Source organism: Arachis hypogaea, chromosome 9 (genome assembly GCF_003086295.3).
Source record: "Arachis hypogaea cultivar Tifrunner chromosome 9, arahy.Tifrunner.gnm2.J5K5, whole genome shotgun sequence".
Taxonomy (NCBI): domain Eukaryota; kingdom Viridiplantae; phylum Streptophyta; class Magnoliopsida; order Fabales; family Fabaceae; genus Arachis; species Arachis hypogaea.
In genome coordinates, this window is record NC_092044.1 from 118,217,088 (window position 1) to 118,236,288 (window position 19,201).

The 19,201-nt window shown below is 30.9% G+C and overlaps 2 protein-coding genes across 5 annotated transcripts; both read right to left on the minus strand.

Moving 5' to 3' along the window:
- Nucleotides 1-823: 823 nt before the first annotated feature.
- On the minus strand, nucleotides 824-2,047 carry LOC112713121 (GRAS family protein RAM1). The gene is made up of 2 exons (XM_025765865.2): nucleotides 1,212-2,047; nucleotides 824-1,088 (listed from the first exon to the last, which is right to left on the minus strand). The coding sequence occupies exons 1-2, from the start codon at nucleotides 1,935-1,937 to the stop codon at nucleotides 1,008-1,010; spliced, it is 807 nt and encodes a 268-aa protein (XP_025621650.1). The 5' UTR covers nucleotides 1,938-2,047; the 3' UTR covers nucleotides 824-1,007.
- An 8,660-nt stretch (nucleotides 2,048-10,707) lies between these two features.
- On the minus strand, nucleotides 10,708-18,374 carry LOC112712557 (embryogenesis-associated protein EMB8). 4 transcript variants are annotated; one of them, XR_003811840.2, is made up of 16 exons: nucleotides 17,799-18,338; nucleotides 17,586-17,675; nucleotides 17,105-17,166; nucleotides 16,909-17,006; nucleotides 16,043-16,132; nucleotides 15,131-15,253; nucleotides 14,624-14,701; nucleotides 14,107-14,192; nucleotides 13,849-13,897; nucleotides 13,703-13,759; nucleotides 13,469-13,599; nucleotides 13,296-13,379; nucleotides 12,872-12,941; nucleotides 12,058-12,636; nucleotides 11,460-11,526; nucleotides 10,708-11,213 (listed from the first exon to the last, which is right to left on the minus strand). XR_003811840.2 is itself a non-coding variant. In XM_025765471.3 (14 exons), the coding sequence occupies exons 1-14, from the start codon at nucleotides 18,077-18,079 to the stop codon at nucleotides 12,193-12,195; spliced, it is 1,743 nt and encodes a 580-aa protein (XP_025621256.1). In that variant the 5' UTR covers nucleotides 18,080-18,338; the 3' UTR covers nucleotides 11,929-12,192. The 4 variants fall into 4 exon arrangements, 2 of the variants coding, with proteins under 2 accessions (XP_025621256.1, XP_025621257.1); XR_003157824.3 differs by lacking the exon at nucleotides 11,460-11,526; XM_025765471.3 differs by lacking the exons at nucleotides 10,708-11,213; nucleotides 11,460-11,526 and having other exon boundaries at nucleotides 11,929-12,636.
- Between the last annotated feature and the right edge of the window lie 827 nt (nucleotides 18,375-19,201).

Below are 19,201 nucleotides of genomic sequence, written 5' to 3' on the forward strand. Positions count from 1 at the left end.
CCGGTAATATTGATTTTTTTTTTTTTTTTGCTAGGGTTTCATTGGTCCCTTATGCAAGTATAACAATAAGTACATATATAACTCAAGTAATAAAAATGACAACAAAATCTAAAAATATCTTGAATAAATATAATAAAATCTCCTTTAATAATCTCTATTATATATAATAAATAATACACAATAATGGATAAGTCATTTCAGTTGGTTTAATTTTGGCAATGGCAGCAGATCTCCCACGCCATTGACATCCTATTCCTATATATCTGCATGAAACTCATCAATTAATGGATTAATTATTAATTATTAAAAGTTATCCCTGACGATCATTATGGATTGATATAAAATAAGTGTGGATTTCATGTATGTCCATTATATTATACTTTGTTTTTAATAATATAGATTTATTAACATGCTTTCTCTTATGTATGTGTAAGATTCCTTTAAGTACATACAGTGAAGTCAAATTCTTTCACTTGTGTATATATATATATACACTACTGTTTAAACTGTTACTAATAGTTTATGCTTCATTATTGTTATTATTCCTTCATTTGAATTTCATTTAAATCCCTACATATATAAAATGAAATAATAAATAAGTGTAGTAGATATCAGAGCAATAAATACTTTTCATATTTTTCTTGTTTTTTACCATTTATAGAATTTTTATTTTTACTTACATCAAGGATAACCACTGTTCCAACACATTCAAATGAATAGTATGATAGATAGATGATCATCATTCATCATGATGAATCCATCATGAACTTTCAATTTCACTTATTAAATGATCCATATACATAGACATTTTATTTAGGATAAATTAAAAGAAACAAACTGCAGTAGGAAAATAATCAAACTAGGGCTTAACAAAGGGAAATTAGGGTTATCATCATCATATATATTTAAAAAAAGAGAAAAAAAATAGAATAGGTTACATTAATTAACATTCCTATAAATTAGATATATATATATATATATATATATATGCTTCACATATTAGTTCCTTAGAGAAGCTCACTAATCTTGACTCCGTTTCTTGCAGCTCCTTCAGATTCTTCCCGAATCCAGTTACCTATGTTACCATGCTACAAATAGTTTACGAAAGAAACGAAGAATTATTTCAAAAAGTATTATTTTTAATAATAATAAATAACTAACGTAATATTTTCATATAAAAATAATAGCCGAGAACAGTAAGATATAATTACTCTTAGGAAAATACGGCTGGTACTAGTGGCCTTTTCTGATAGCGACTGTATCAGAGAAGGCCACTGGAAGCCGTAAGAGACATCGAAATCGATGACATGAATGGAACGGTTGTTTCGATCTTCCTCCCTCTCGAAGGCCTCCAAGATTGCTTGATTGGCAGTGAAATGAGCGAATTGGAAGTAGGGAGAGACTCTATAGAGATCAGTGAAAGCACGAAACTCTTCCTCAGAAGTTGGTTCCTCCATGATCATGTCATAGAAAGGTGAGTTTCTTGTGAGAAGCCTTGCGGTTAAGCCATCAGAGAAGTAGGCCACAACACGCTCCACTGAGTCACCGGTTAGGGAAACGCTCTGGTAGAGGTCGGTGAGGTTGTTCAAGGCGGCGGCGAAGTTGTTACCGTCGACGGCAGTGGCGGTTGAGAGAAGCAAATGAATCAAAGGGAGGCCATTATTGGTGTTGTTATTCCCAAGAAGTCCTTTGTTTGTATTATCATGATTCCTATGATGTTGTCTTAGCATTTGATCTCTCATTTGTAGAAGCCTAAAGATTTTAGCTTCATAGGCCTCATGATCAAAGGTTGTGCTACTACTACAACTCATCATCATCATGATATTGTTGTTGTTGTTGTTATCTAAGATGGTCTTTCCTTTCTTTTTCTTTCTTTCCCTATCAGCAGGCACTGAAAGGCTAAGGTTCAGGAGCTCATCTTCCTCTGAATCTTCCATATCTGAGGATCTGAGAATCAGAAAGAGAGAGAAAAGGGTTAGCGTGTATGTTGAGTGAGAAGGTAATAAATCTATCACATAATATAAAGACCCACTTTTATGGTAGTGGACTTAGCTTTTATGGGGTAAGACTCACAAAAATTCTTTCATCTCATCACATGCCTATATATACCATCAACACACCAAACAAATAAAATAATGAATATACAATAAGTACAAGAAAATCAAGTAGAAAATTTTGTTGTTGTTAAAGTTTTTTAATTTAATTTCCCTTCCTATGCTAAGACGGAGAAATTAAGGAGGGTATCTTTATATTCTTTAGAATCAGTGTCTTGGGTAAGGAAAGGTGAAAATTTAGGTGAAATTGATAACCGAGAACCGTTATATACAAATTTAGTTAAATCAATCAAATCATCTAACGATTTTCAATTATTAACTTTACATAAAGTCGACTGCACCTGAGTTTTCACCGTAAGTAAAACATGCATACACACACATTGATATTTTCTAATTGATATTAATTAAAAAAATATATATAATGGGTGATTTTGAAAATCCATTAGAATATAATGAGAGTGAGTGTGTTTTTGTTATTACTTCCTTTGGTAGTTGAGAAGGGTTGGAAGATGCCATATGAATTGGACAAGAGACAGCGGTGTCAATGGGGAATCAAAGGTACCGTCCTTGTAACAATTGTCTTTTATACACTTTTTCAATTCAATCCTAATTTAATTATTCTTGCCCTAACAAGTCTCCTTCATCAATCACCTTCCTATTCCTAATTTAATTTCTTGTCTTTCTTTTTGAATGAATAAAAATTCAGCTAGATACATATATGCTACATGCTATAATATATAGATGGTCAATGAGATAGATGCATCTCAATGCAAGTTCTTGTTTGTTATATTTTTTAATTACTTGTTATGTTGCCATTGATGGAAACAAGGAAAGTGATGATCCCTTATTCCTCTCTATGATCTCAAGATAGTTTTTTTTTTTTTTTCTAATTGGTGCTATTTAGAGGTTATTCTTACAAGGATTTTTGGCTTTGCTAGCATATATTCCTTAAGTACATAGGGATCCTCTGCCAAGAAAAACTTTTGATGCTTTATCGTCATAATATGCCAAGACAAATGGAAGCTAACAAAAAAAGTGCTCAACTTTCCCCTTGTGATCAAGAACTATATTTTTTTCTAATTTCTAACTATATATCTACATGCTTCAACTTGATTTTGCTTGTTTTGGTACTAAAACGTGGGCTATGATTCAATGCCAAAAAGCTTTTACTCTAAACCACAAAGCATCTCCTATGACTTCCAATTCATTATCTTTCAACTTTTCTCATATATCTTTAATTTATGTCTTGTAGCATGCAGTGCAATCATCATACACAAAAATATGTGCTAGTCTTATAATATCACACTTCCTAGCTAATCAATTAGTTTATTCATTTATTTAAATAAATATTAAAAATTTAAAATATGTACTGTGTATATAATAATTTATTTAAAAAAAATTAAATTTGCGATAAATTAGCCTTTAACACGGTGAAAAACCAAATAGTATGACACTTTCTCCAATTATAAACATATATATGTATATATGAGCAATTTTTGCACCTAATGTTACGTATTATTTTTAATATATTATATATACATATATAAATAAATATATGTGACTTAACTCATTACTAACTTAAAAGTCTCATTAGAATAGTAAATATTTGGTTAAATAAAAGTACTATAAACATAATTAGAAATGTTAAAAAATTAGTAGATTTTGTAATTTATAATTATCAATTAATTATAAATATTTTTTTAATGGTATGAGATTATATTTAATAATGTGATTATTTACTTTTTTTATTAATTAAGTGTTGATCAAATTTTAATATAAAATTTGATCTTTAAAATTTTTTAAACATATATATATATATATATATATATATATATATATATATATAGAAATTAAACTCAACCATGCATTATTTGTGGATAAGTTTGTCTTTTATTTCTTTTATATTCTAATGGTTTAAATGAAAAGAGTTTACACATAACATATACATTTAGTCTTGTACTGATGAGATTTGATACAAATATATAGTTGAGACACTATCATATTAAGATCATACAAAAGCAAATATAGAATATTTAAGGATAATAATATAAAATATGAAAACAAAACTCTTTTACACTACTTGGAATACTTTAAAGTTATAATAAAATATGAAATGTAGAATTCAAGACTTATGTAGGGTTTCTCTTCAGAAGATAGAGTAACTAAGCTAAGGCAATGCAAGCATCCATTTCAAACCTCAATTTTAGCATAAAAATAAATTATAAATAAATAACATATGAGTTGACATATACTAATAATTCTGATCTAAAGACACACCATTAAATGCGTCTTTAACTAACTGACAAATTAACTACTTAACCAATACTAACTCAAATCAATGCATGGAATCGGTATTGATGTTTGAAATAGTCATAGAGAGAAGTGCCGTAGATCCTCTAAAGGTCACATCAAACATGGGAATTGAAAGTTCTTAATTCTTGATTGTCTTGTTAATGGAGGACACATAAACTTACCATTAATATGCTCCAAATCATATACTATATGCTATGTCTCATGCAATTTGAGACTGACATATGCCTCTTTCCTTGATAATATAATGTACTTAGTATACAATATTCATGGAGAGCATGCAATGCAAGCAAGCATACACATACCAGAAATAATAAAAATATTCAAATACTAATTATTAGATTATTAGAGTAAATATCTTTTTCAGTTTTTCGTCCTCCCAATCTTTTAAAATTTAAAAATTATTATTTGATCCATAATTATTTAAATAATTAATTTAATTCATCATTATTTATAAAAATCACTTAGTCCAACCATTTAAATAATTGAATTAAGCGATCTCTGTACTTTAAGACAATACATAATATTGCAGTGAATTTTGTTTATTAGTGACAGTTTTAAACTGTTGCAAAATTAAATACTGACGGTTTAATAAATTGATTAAACTAATTATTTAAATAGTTTTTAATTGATTAAAAATTTTTAAATTGTTAAAAATTATTTTATTCTTTTTACAAATAATCAAAGATTGAAAATAATATTTGATCTCTATTTAAATAACTAATTTAATCCGTCATCATTTATAAAAATCGCTTAGTCTAACTATTCAAGTAATTGAATTTAGCGATCTCTATAAATAATAATTTATTACTGACACTATTGATATCGTGACAATTTTATTTATTAGTGACGGTTTTAAAATGCTGTAAAATCTTCGACGGTTTAATAAATTGATTAAAAATTTTTAAATTGTTAAAAATTATTTTATTCTTTTTACAAATAGTCAAAGATTGAAAATAATACTTACTCTAATTATTATTATTATGAAAGAAAAGAATATTAAAAAATAGTAAATAGTAGTAAGAATATATAGAAAGAAAGAAGAGCAAAACCCAAGTGCAAGAAACCCGGTTTGTCTCAAGTAGATGAATGGAAAGGTAAAAAGGAGAAGGAAAAGTGGTAAGGTAGAAAAACATGCCTTCTTGTCAGATTAACCCACGTGAGGTCACTACTACTACTCTCTATATTATTTAAGAGAAAGAACAAAAGGGTACGTGTGTGTAATAGAAAGGATGAAGTGGACTGAAGAGATGGGAATGGGTGGTGAGTGTTAGAAACAAGAAGGACATAGTACTTCAACTTCAATCTCTCTCTCATTCAGGTTAGTGCCAATATTTTTGCTTCTGTCAGACAACCCCACGTGAGGCTTTTTCTTCTTCCTTAAATATGTTTTTTCTTTACTCATTCTTCTTGCTCTCTATTTTCTGCTTTATTCAATATCTACTATTAGTATTACTGATTTATTTCTATAAAACAAGGATCAAATTATTATCTGAATTATTCGTCCAATATTTAATTTATTTATCTGTTTAAATAAATATTAAAATTTTAAATTTTATTTTATATATATATATATATAATAATTTAAACAAAAAATTATTAAATAATAAATTTAAATTTATGATAGATTAATTATTAATGTGTTAGATTAAAGGATATTATGAATATATAAATAAAATATTATTACTTGATTAAATAAAAAAAATGTTAGATGAATAAATTATTTTTATAATTAAATTTAAGTAAGTTTTTTTTGTTCACTAAGATTTCTAGTTATCAATCTTTATATTTTTTAATAACTTGATTATTAACTTAATTACCGAAATAATTTAAATTTTTGTTTATCAAAATGAAAAAGAAAAGAAATTTTTTGTGGAGTCTACTTTGTTGTTGGTTTCATCTTTTTCTTAAAACAAAACAAAAAAGATAATGAGATAGAAGAGACAAAAATAAAAGTCCAAAAAATATAATAAAAAAAAATGGAATTGTATTTGTTGTCCCTTTGCGTGAGGATGAGATGTTTGCGTGCTGGAATGAAAAAAGAAGAAATCTTTCTCTCTCTTTCTCTCTCTCTCTAACATAGCATATACATAACATAGATAATAAACATAAGAAGGTGAAGAAGATAATAATAATAAGAGAGAAAGAGAGAGAGAAGAAGGTGTGGTCGGTTCTGCATAGCAATCGTGTCAGTCATCACTCATCACAGAAAGAAAAGAAAAGAAAAAAATTGATGGATGGAGAAATAGCAGTGTAGCAAGTAACTCACTCACTCTTCAATCTTCATTCATCATCTACCACTTGCTACTCCAAATCACAAAATACTAATCACTACTTCCTCAAAATCAAAATAAATTTTTCAAGAGTTTAATGATACTAAGACGAAGGTGAAAACTCGGGTGGATTTAACTTCATGTGAACTTGATTGGTGAAAATCATTACATAAAAATTTAGTCAAATCAGTCAAATCATCTAACGGCTCTCAATTATCAACTTCACGTGAAGTCGACTGCACCTGAGTTTTAACCTAAGACGAACCTTAATAAACTAAGAAAAATAAATAATACAATATTTTTTAAAATTAACTTATTATTAAAAATATAAAAAAAATAAAACACCAATCTTAACATCTAAATCCTAAATCTAGATATGAACCCTTGATATAAAATATATAATAATAAAGAATTAAATTCTATTTAATTAATAAGAGTGCATATTTTTTTATTCAGTAAAAATATTTAAAATTGTATTTATGTTTTAATATTCTTTAAGATATATATTTGTTTATTAAAAATAAAGAAATTAGTAAATGACATTTTTTTAATAAAATTATATAAACCAATATGCATGTATGTTATTAATTACATCTTTCACGGTTGTTTCAAAAGAACAATAAATATTTCTCATTTTATTTGGATAGTTTAGTACGTACGTAGTCCTAAGTAGAATCATAGTACTAGTTTGGAGATATGATTAACAAAGATATGTTAATGTCAATGGATTCAATAGCACGTGTTATTGCATGTCTTGATCATATATAGTATTTGTTTTTATGTGCTTAATCCTATAATTTTATATTACATTGATAACATAAAAAAGTTTACACTATTATCTAATCATTAAATACTACTTCATTGAATATTTATGTAAAAAATGTAAAATTTATCTTTTGCATGTTTAAAGATGAGAATCTTTATTAGTTGAAGCAAAACAAAATGCGTGCATGAATGATGATGATGACATAGAGTGAAGAAGTTAATTAAAAAATAATAATAATAAAAAAATGTATGATTGCTTATAGATGTGATTTTGCAGCAAACAGTGAAAGGGATGTGTGAAGTTGTGGCCCTCAAATTCAAATGACATGATCCGTGAAATCATGGGTATGTATTTTCTTGAGTGTTGAGAATTCATTTATTTAATTTGTAACACCATCACCCAGATGTTAATTGTCTGCATCCTAAGATGCAATACTATTTGCTTCCACAGCTCTTTGTCTATCTCCAAATTAAATTAATATTAATTAATTGATGTTATGATATTGTGGGTGTAATTATGATCTTAACAAGTTTTCAGGGGGATATTCCAGATACATTATATATATATATATATATATATATATATATATATATATATATATATATATATTACGATTCTTGCACTCCAACTCTTATACTTTTGGCATCTTTGACACTCTCTAAATAGTTTATCATCATGACTCTCTATGTTGTGTTATCATTAGATGCTATGCCTATGACTATCAGCCTCATCAACATTATTACTATTGGAATATTTTTAATTTTTGGCTTTTCAAAGACAAGTTTAATTTGAGAACTTTTTAATTTAATATGGAGATAGGATTGGTGTATATATAGCAGAGTTATAAAAGTATATGGTGTTTCACCAGGGTATGAGGACTACGCAAGACAAATCGGACCATCCGATTAGAGGTACTGAAAATCCTGGGTCTGATTTGTGTATTGGCAGAAAACTCTGAATTCGATTTGTTTATTGGCAGAAAACTTTGGATCCGATTTGTGTACTGGTAGAAAATCGTGGGTCCGATTTGTGTATTGACAGAAAATCTTGAGTCCGATTTCAGTATCTACGAAATTCTGCTCCATACAAATCGGACTGTCCGATTTGTGTTTCTCTCTCTGCAATGAAATCGGACGGTCCGATTTCTTCCTACTAAAACAAAAAATTGAACGCCGTCACAACTGTATATATCTCCCCAATACTCCATAACTTAGCATAACTCACAAGTCAACCTCGTATAAAAAAAATTAGCCTTAATTTGGATGGAATGATGGTGTAAAATATTTTATTTTATACCGTTATTTAATCACATTTGTTCTTTTGAATGATTATTCTTATTTATGCTGCCAATATAAAAAGTAGTTTTTTTATTGATATGACATTATATAATTAGATGTACGTGTAAAAAAATTTATATTGACAGTATATTAAAATTAAATTTTTAAAAGATTACTTTTATTAGTATAATGAGATTAAAAAATAAATTCAAAGTAATCAAACACAAATTATAATTAATTTGGTATAAACAAGGTATTTGTATATTTTTTTATAATAAGTGTAAACGAAATAAATAATAAAATATAAATATGCAAATAATTTTAAAACTGTATAAGTGTAAATGTAAAATTTATTTAAAAAAAAACCCTTGATTTATTGTAGTAGCTAGCTTGGTTCACTGATATGAGATAATCAATAATACTCATTCCACGCCAGGTTTTTATATTTTATTTATTTTGACAAACTCAAGAAATGCTGAATAACATTTCTTTTTCTTTTAATAATTTTCTGTTTATCTTTTTAATGAGGGATAATAAGAAAACTGGAAAAATGTAAGAATAAGTATATATATATATATATATATATATATATATATATATATATATATATATGAGAAGTATAATGATGAGCTCTAATATGAACTGTTTTTTGAAGAAGCCATGACCTCTTAGAATGTTGGATGAAGTACCCAAAAATCAGTATCTCTCAAAAAAATCTAAATTTCACACCAAAGTTTAGTATGTAAATTAATCTTGAATCATTGAAAACATGTATATATATCTCATATGTAATTAACAAAATTAAATCATATTTAGTATCGCATATTTTGCATTAGGCACATAGTGTCTTAAATAATCTTTTAATTAATCTTTTTATTCACCTTAAGTTGTTGAAATAATAGTAATATTCGATGTAAAATTAAAGAAAAAAGATTTTGGAAATTAAATGGCTTGTTTGAACTAAAGTAAACACAAGATTATGTGCTTGGGTGAGTTAAGCTCCACTCTGAACTTTGAGATTGATGAGCTGCACTGTTTTGGTCTTTGATTTTTTAGTTATCATAATTTGGTCCCATATTTAAAGAAGTGCACTAATGTAATCTCTCGTATATCTTTTGTCACCGGAACTTAACATCGTTAGTGGCGTAGCTCAAATCTTATCACGCTAGACATATTAAAACGACATTGTATATGTTTTGGCATTAAAGAAGGTACTAAATGATATCGTTTGAGGGTTTGAACAATGTTAAAACGTTATACTCCTCTCTTTTAGTATTATTCAAACCCTGAAATGACATCATTTAGTGCTCTTTTAGTATCAAAGTGTGTACGTTGTTTTAATATATCCAACATGGCAAGACTTGAATTATCTCACTAACGATATTGACGATTATATTGATACATTTTTTTAAATCTAGAATACTAAATTGTAACAATTAAAAAATTAAAAATCAAATTAATACAGCTCATAAATCTCAAAGAACAAAATAAAACTTAACTTGTGCTTGAATACTTCACTTTTGAGATATGCTATTTTGGGTGTAATCAAAATAGCATATTCTGAAAAATGTTGATACTTTACATATATGCAGTCAAAGATTAAGAGGGATTAACAAAGTTAGATCCCTTACAATATCAAAAACTTAAGGAGAGAAGATATTTAATACATCCAAGCATCATGGATTAAAATATATATAAACAAAACTTCCACAATGGACAGAGGCTGAGAAAACAATGCGATACTGCTAATCTAGCTTAAATTTAATATACTTATAATATAATTAATTTATTGAGGGTCCTTCTAGAAAAGATTGTTAAGAAACTTCTATTCCTTTAAAAGATTTTATTATTACTTGGACGTCATATTTGTCTTGGACTGGTTTAGCTGTGGTTTGATTCGCTTACAACAATAATACGTCATTATTTATCTTACAAGATGAACCTTTTTTGTTTTGTCTTGAATCAAAAGCGTAAAGTCATATGAGATGCTACATATGCATATATATGTCATCCTTCTCTAAGCAATATTAAATAGAAAGTCCAATTTTATATAGTAGAGCCTTTTCCCTTTTCTTTTGCAGGCAATTCAAGTCCCAAAATCAAACCATGCAATGACTTGTTAGTTAATCTATGTTCACTCCGACTACATTTGTTTGCTTAGACATGAACACTGGTACATAAATACGGTGGTACACAGATACATACATAATACATGTTTTTAGTATCTCTTCTTAAAGTTGAGATACAACTTTTTTCACTTTTATCCCTAATTAATTTCAAAAATTCCAGCCTTTATCCCTACCTCAACCCTATCCTAACCCCTTTCTCTACTCCCTCTTTCCTTCTCCATCAATCTTCTGCCTCTGTCCAGATTCTTCTGTCTTCTCCTCTGCCATAGATTCCGTCGCCGCTGCTATGCCTCCCTCCTCCGATGGTCCTCTCTCTCTCTCTCCATCATCGCACTCTTCTTTCTTGCGTTCTTAAATGTGTTTCCGCCGCATTTGTCTATGAGCTGTTGTGTCTCTGTTTATTACTGGTTAAGACAGCAAACAAAGCATGCACATAATAGAATTCAAACCCCTGACATTTACTTAAACGAACTAGTGAACTAACTACTAAACCAACCCAACTTGATTACTAGTTTGCATATTATTATCCTTGTATGTTAACTTCTTTGTAAATGTTGGGTCACAGTTCTTGCATGACATACATTTTCTCTTCACATATTTGGTATAGCATGGTACACAATCTTATATCATTTTGACCATAATTGTTGTACCTCTTTGGATGAAGGGAAGCACGAGAACAGATTAAAAACCAATCGCTTGAATGACAAATATAAATCACTGAAAATAATAAGAATATGTTTGAATTGTCAAGAATTAGAATTCACTCAAAAATAATTTTTTATTTCATGCTTTGAAACAAATAAATCATACCACATTTTCAAATCAATTATCGCAACAATCGTACTTAATATTTGAAATGTCCGTACACTGTACTTATAAATAAGTGTTCAATGAAAATAGTTTTATCAAAGATAAAATTGTTAAAAAAGATAATTCAATTCATTTAGAAGTCATCAAACTAAAGAATTGAATTCAATTCTCCTAATATATTAAATCATTTCAAACTATGCAATTGAATTTCAAATAAAAATAAATTCATTTCTTAATAGAATTGAATTTTTTTCTCACGTTAAAAAACTTTTCGAACACGCCCGAGTAATTTCAAAATAAGCATGGAAATGCATCAAATACAAGTATGTTTATTTTCACAAATCTACAGAATCAAATACAACAATAACATCTATATATAGGGCATCCTAGTACACCGGATCAATGGGATTTGAAAAGAATAAATATATGCATCCTTACCCCAATTCTAAGCGGAGAGGCTGCTTTCAATTTTCACTGGTTGAATAATCCTCCTTATCAGAAGGTAATAACTTTTCTGCTACATCAAGACTCACCCTCTAAATACAACAATGTCAATAACCTCTGTTCATGAATTTATCTTCTGACCGAACCACCCCTTGAGGTCGTCCTTAGCTTTTTCCCAAACACAATTTGTAGGGCTGAACCAACCAATGGCCAACTTGTGGCAATGGCAATGTAAACAAGCAACCACGTTGACCATCGACTTTGTCGAGTTAACGGGCCTAGGTACGTTTTGAAAGGCGTTATTACATCATTTAGTACCGAGTCGTGTGCGCTACTCGTTTGAGCCATGCTAGAGGAACCTCCCTGCTTTGCATTAGCGACAGGATCATCTTTTTCATTAACTTTATCTTCTAGGACCTTGCCATGAGTACTATCCTCTTGTATTGCATGTAATTCTTCTACATTGTCAGTGCTTGGCTCATTGTTCAATGCAGCCACCATTCCGTCGTCCGTAACATTAACATAAGGGCCCTGATCAATCGACGTTACCAATGGTGTGCTTGGTTTAGAGATCTGCATCACCATTAACAGAGAAAACAGCAATTTTAGCCAGTAGAAATGCTAGTGTCTTGCTCCAAACTCCAAAGGGAATATAACCTTTTCTTTTTTCTTTTTCCAACCAGAACTAACTGATGTACATCTATGTAATATGAAAACAAGTATGACGTTTTTGTATTAAAAATAGATCAGTACAAGAGGATGAATAACCTATTAATTTGTATGATTAAATACATGATATTATCTTTACCTTCTTCTGCACGTGCATATATTCGCTAGAATGTAGCACATCAAGGAATTCATTCGTAGCTCTTACCCACCTGCAAGAGGGATTAAAGAATTGCCATGTAAAAATTCCTGTATGTTACAACTTAAACCAAGCAATAAAGGGATGATATCAAGTACTAACGCTTAAAAGAGATGAAAGAATTGGACCCTTAAAAACTGGTTGTTCCAATGATTGAAAATACAATAAAAATCAATCACAACCTAAACTAACACAGCAAAAGTTAAATGATAGCTAACACAAATTACACTCCATCAAACCATCACAAGCAGAAGACATAAGATTGACATTGATGAATATCAACGCAAAACGTAGTTTATATTAAAGGATAAGCTTGATGAAAGTAACAAAAGATTGAAGAGTCAGATGTAAAAAATGAGTCACTTACCACAGCCTAGATCCAGTTATTCCTTCAAAGAAAGCCAGATGTCCTCCATGCTTTGGAGTAGCCAATACAATATTCTTATTTGCCCTAACAAGAGAATATTGCATTAAAAACTGAAGATATGGAACAGAAAGCAAATGATAATTAAAACCAAGCAAAACAATACAGTGGCATACCTGCATTCATCCCAGGGAATAGCTTCCTTAGTACAAACTGGATCATCCAGAGCACTAATACAGAGAAGTGGAATCGAAACAGATTGCACATAACTAGCACTGCTGCAGCGTCTATAGTAGGTATCGACCGTCTAAACAGAAAATTATTTTAAGAAACCAATAGGAGGTATAGGAAGAGATGAGACTCAAAAGAAAAGGTAGAAGATTAACAAATCTTAAGTGATATTTAAGTACCTCATATTTCCCAACAACGCGGGTAGCATGGTGATCAAAATCTCGAATAGAAAGTGACTGTAAATATATAGGTCACTGTAGACTTGACTAGCATAAAATTGGACTGATAGTAGTAGTATATACAGAATTAAAGAGAGGATGGCTACCTTTTCTATCCCTTCCCAATTAGCAAGCCGAGAAAAATGAGGCTGGTGCCTGCAGTGATTGACGGGGAAAATGTCAAATCAAGTCCAGTTATGTACTACAAAGAAACTTATCATCTGAGTATATGCCCGAATTATTCACCAAGTCTTAAGAACTAAAATGTAAGTTAGTACCACTGTCTGAAAATGAAGTATGATACACAGAAAATCAAGAGCTAATCAAGGATATACTTAAACTTAATTAAGAAGGTGCAAACATACAGTTTTGCATATCCTTTAAGTCCAAAAGCAAGTGCTCTATCATAAAACTTTTGCACACGCCTACGACTTATAAATCTGTCGCCTATCTGCAAACATAAAACAGGTAACATGACATCTACTTAAGATAGCATATCGGGAAAAACAACAAATAATTTAAACTTTCAACAAAACCTCATCAGTTATATCAAAGAGAATATGCACAACAAAATTTCAAACCTGAACCACACATAACTTGTATGCTAAAAGCCTAAAAGAACAACCTTAATCCAAAGTTCAGAATAATTTCTATCATGTTCCAATGCTTCCATACCAAAAATATCTTTAACTTCATCAGAAACGGCTGTCTTCCCTTTTCCCAATTTTCAATTCAATGTTAAAAGAATGAGAATAATTATATTGGGTCTAACTTCAGATGAAGCCTACATTACAGTGATTTTCCATGGCATGATATTAGCAGTAGCTCACACCATTCAGAGTCTAAGGTTAAAGAATCACTTTCAAATAAAAAAGTACCAACCAAAAGGTCCCAAGGAGAGCAAATAGCTACAGCCCCGGCTACAGGAAGATTCTCACCCTCCTCACCAAGATACTTTACCTGAAAATATTTTTTCAAATCAAACAGTGGAGTGCTGAAACCAGGTTCTTCCCACAAATGACACGATGTAGAATAAATCAATGATAATGTAAACTCCTAGGTGAATAGTAATTCAAAAGTAGATAGAGTATGTATCAATGATCATAGCATATCATGACAACAATCCAAAATTTTGAGCATGATCACCCTAAACCAATTTGATAAAGTAGGAATTATCAGGATAGGTCATAGTTTGGAAGAAATATGGACTAATTTGAAAAGCAAGAAATATCAACAGTAATTCAGTTGCTCCTAGGTCTTTGGTATAAATGGCACTAGAAGATGCATGTCATTATTTGAAATTTCTAGGTTTAGAGCATTTTAAGAATTGCATGTAATGGGAAGGCAGTTGATGTAAGAATTGCAAAAAGATTCAAGCAATGAATTTACCAGAACATTAGCTCCAATACTAGTACCAACAAGAAACAAAGGTGTCCTGGGGTGTTCATCGTGGAGATATTTAACCACCGTGCGGACATCCTCGGTCCATCCAGCATTGTAGAAACAATCAGACTGGATCAATTTAAATTAAAAGATTGCATTAGTAAGGAAAGAAGACAAGAAAACTATTATAGCTTAGCATGTACATGAGATTTAGATTTACAAGAATATCAACATCCTAATAAAAGGAACAGGGGGAAAAAACAGAATGGCCATATTTTGCTGCTGTTGATCCCATGTTCTAAGGTTTTCTCATAACCTCTTTATAGTTTTCAAAAACAGTCCCTTCTCTATTTACTTGCACATTGATTAGCCCAAATCTCTCATCTAATGAGCTTACTTGGTCAATTTTAAAATTATTAATTGACTGATATTTGGTAGGGTGCTGAGCTTACAATTGGTAGATATATAATAACTATTCATATGATGTCATCTAATAAGTTAAGACTATGTTATAATATAGAATAATGGAGGGAGTGGCAAGGAAGGGAGTGTCTTTTATTACTAAAAGTGTGCTTGTGAGTGATTTTAAAGGTGGGAGTGGAGTGGCTCCAAAGGCAAACCTTATCTCTTCCTTGTCACACAAGCTCTCAAGGAAGGAATGATTACAGTTTTGTTTCATTCCCTCATCAAAGTAGTTATATGTCCAGATATAAGGATGGTCTATTCTATTGAGCCAATCCCTTCCATCCTCTATGAAACTCCCAAACATAGCCTAAGAATTTAGGTTGATTTAGATGTGCAAGGGCAACTGCATATAGCCGTGAATGAGTCTACTAAAGCTTTCAAGTTATGTATTCAAAGCATATCCACATTGTTATTGTTAATCAATATATATTTCCAGCTTGCAGAATAACTAACCGTGATTGAAACGCCTCCCAGTCCTCGGTGGTTACTGATAACTATGTTCCATCCACACTTTGCTGTATGATATGCAAGATGTTTGAGATACTAACAGAGAGAAAACGAAGAAAGAAAATTAAACTATAAGATGTCAGTATAATATAAATGAATCTCCTAATAAAAAAAGAAGTGAAAATTAGGAATTTAAAACATTTCATAAGGGTACAGAGGAACATCTAATATAGATGATGCCTAACAAAAGAAACATAAATGATAGTGCAGTCAGTCAATAGTACCCACTATGCTTCTCCATTTTGACAAATATCATTTAGGGAAACTTGTTTCTAGTTTTTAGTGCTTCTTTTTTTCAGCAATAACACCTTAGCATATGCAATGCATCAAATGTGAACCTGGTATTGTCTTTGTTTCAATTCTTGTTAGCTTGAACTATAGGGAGATCAAATGTCAATAAGGTCATCATTTGAGATTTTAACGTCCCTAGTCCCCACCCTTCAGTTGAAACACTTACATGGCAATGGCAAGGCAGCACTTTTTGAGGACCTTAATGAGCGTAATGTAGTATTTGAGGTGTTTTAGTAAAATATGTAAAGTTTTATTTGAAGCATAATAAAAGAGGAAATATAATAACATATGCTCTCAATTTGGGAAAAATGAAGGACCTCAAACTAAAACCCAATTGATAACACAGTGACGTCCTATTAGTACATGTCTTGCAATGTAGTAATAATAAATGCTATTACAATACCAAAACACAAGCCTTTGGCATAACAGCCAGATAGCCACCAGAATGCGAAGTTTCAACCAATGCTATAACTAAAAAGACAAGGATAAAACACCCAGAGATCACAAGCCCTTGAACTTACAGCAGATGAAGAGTCACTTGTTAGACCAGGAATCACTACAACAATGGGAGTCGATTCATCTAAAAAAACATCATTCGTACGAAGAACATCACCAGAAACTGCAAAGTGACGTGACACAAAAATCAGAAAGATAAACTTGGGGGGAGGATGTCTTAGGCTGAAGACTTTCCAAACTAAATGAATACTTCATACATACCATCAGAACTTGTTAACCAGTCCAAAGCTATGGTTCCACCATCAGGAGTATTAAACAGTTGTCTGAAAAATGATATATGGGCAGTTGTTAGATGAAGCCATTAATAAATTGAGACATTACTAAGATGTATATGGAGGGAAAAGGGGGGCGGGTGGGGGAATGGCTTGAAACATGTGTAATTATGCCCCCTCAACTAACACCAGAATACAAAAGGAAAGGGAAACAACTGGAAGAACATAAGCTTCATAACATAGAGGATTCAGCATGGTATATCTTTCAGCAATCACAACACAATGATAGATTCAAAAAGTAATGCATCACAATGAAAAGTGAGTATCATTATGAAACAGTGTAGTAATAAGCTTTTATAACACGGATATTTCACCCCAATTATGAGAAAGATACACCCAACATTTCTCTACTACTACTACAACAACAACAACAACAATTCAATAGCCCAAAGAAAGGCATGAAGAATGACCTTCTGTAACTGAAACGCGGAGGCCTGCCGAAGAAATTCAAGAAACAAGTCTGAACATGCGGACTCGCCAACCACGGCGTCGCCAAATACCTGTTTTCACATCACAAAACAAGAAACAGCAAAATCATCAACACTCAAGTGGAAACAAACAAGTATAAGACTATTGTCACGAATTGTTATATATGAAGAAAAGCAAAGAAGCAAAGCAAGGACCTGCCATGAAGGATGCGGCACTTGGAGACAACGGCTTCGTAGATTATCGAGGAGGGATGGTAGGTGAGGTGGATGGGATCACCGGCGAATCCGGAGAAGAGGTCTTGAAGGAAATGGCACTCGATGAAGTTGTAGAGGAAGGTGATTAGGGAGATGGCGGCGGCGATGAGGTAGTGCGAGACCGGGATGAGGGAGAGAGATCGGAGGAGGAGGCGGTACGCATTGCAGGGCGAGTCCGGCGGCGAATCGAGACGGAAGGAGCAATCACCGAACCACTCCATGGAAACGGAATTGTTGTTCTGCGACTGCGATGACGGAGCTTACGGTGTTTTCTTGTGTTGGGAAATGGGAACTCCAGGGTGTAGTGACGAGAGCATGGCGTCACCGATGACTTTGGATCTGCCACGTGGCTTTTCGTTCAACCAGTGCTGCTGCCTAATTATGACGACCTTTCTCTCTTTTTCTTCTCTCATTGTTGCTCGTTAGTTTCGGTTAATCACCATGGGATCAAATCTTGTGATTATTTCCAGAACCAGAAATTTTATAAGAGGGGGCCAATTAAATATAAAATATAACAAAAAATTAATAAAATATGATTTGTAGCATATATATCAAAAAAGTAATTATATTATATAAAAATCAATGTTCAACTACATACTAAAACTTTATGGTCCAAACTTTATGTATGCTCTACGAATTTCATCTTGTTGATTGATAGGATAATTCCAAATTTGCGGACGCTTTCCGGGATCACGCATCAATGTATCAATATTAACTTGATCTATTTCAGTCCTTGCTATTTTGGAAGCAGGGGTTGAATATCTTGCTCAACAAGTTGTGTCACAGGTTGTTCAATAATATTTTGAACATTACTCAAATAATCTGAAGCTGAATTTTGTTCATCATATATTCTCTCTTTTCTCTTGAAAAATGAGTGAATTGTTTTCATCTTTGACATTTTTAACTTAACTTGAACTATCTAACAAAAAAAAAACAAAAATAATTGCATATATATTATTTTCTTAAAAAAATATTAAACCTATTGAGCAATAACAAATAATTTTAGAAACACAAATATATAATAACCAAAAATAAAGTTATTGATTTACCTGATTATTTTTTGTTCCAAGTCTCACAAAAAAATAATTCTATTGAGTTTTGTCCTCACTTCAATCTTTGAACACTGTCCATTATAAAAAAAAATAAATTAATTATTTTAAATAAATAATGTAAATAATACTTGACATTGTCATTAACTTAAAAAAAATTGAAATATACCTCTTTGAATCTTTGTTGTGCATTGAATGGTTAATATTTTGTTGTTCACTTCTCTTCAATGATTTTTCTTCATATGTCTTGTTTTGGTATGGAAAGAAAATTAAAATGAGAAGAGTAGAAGACCA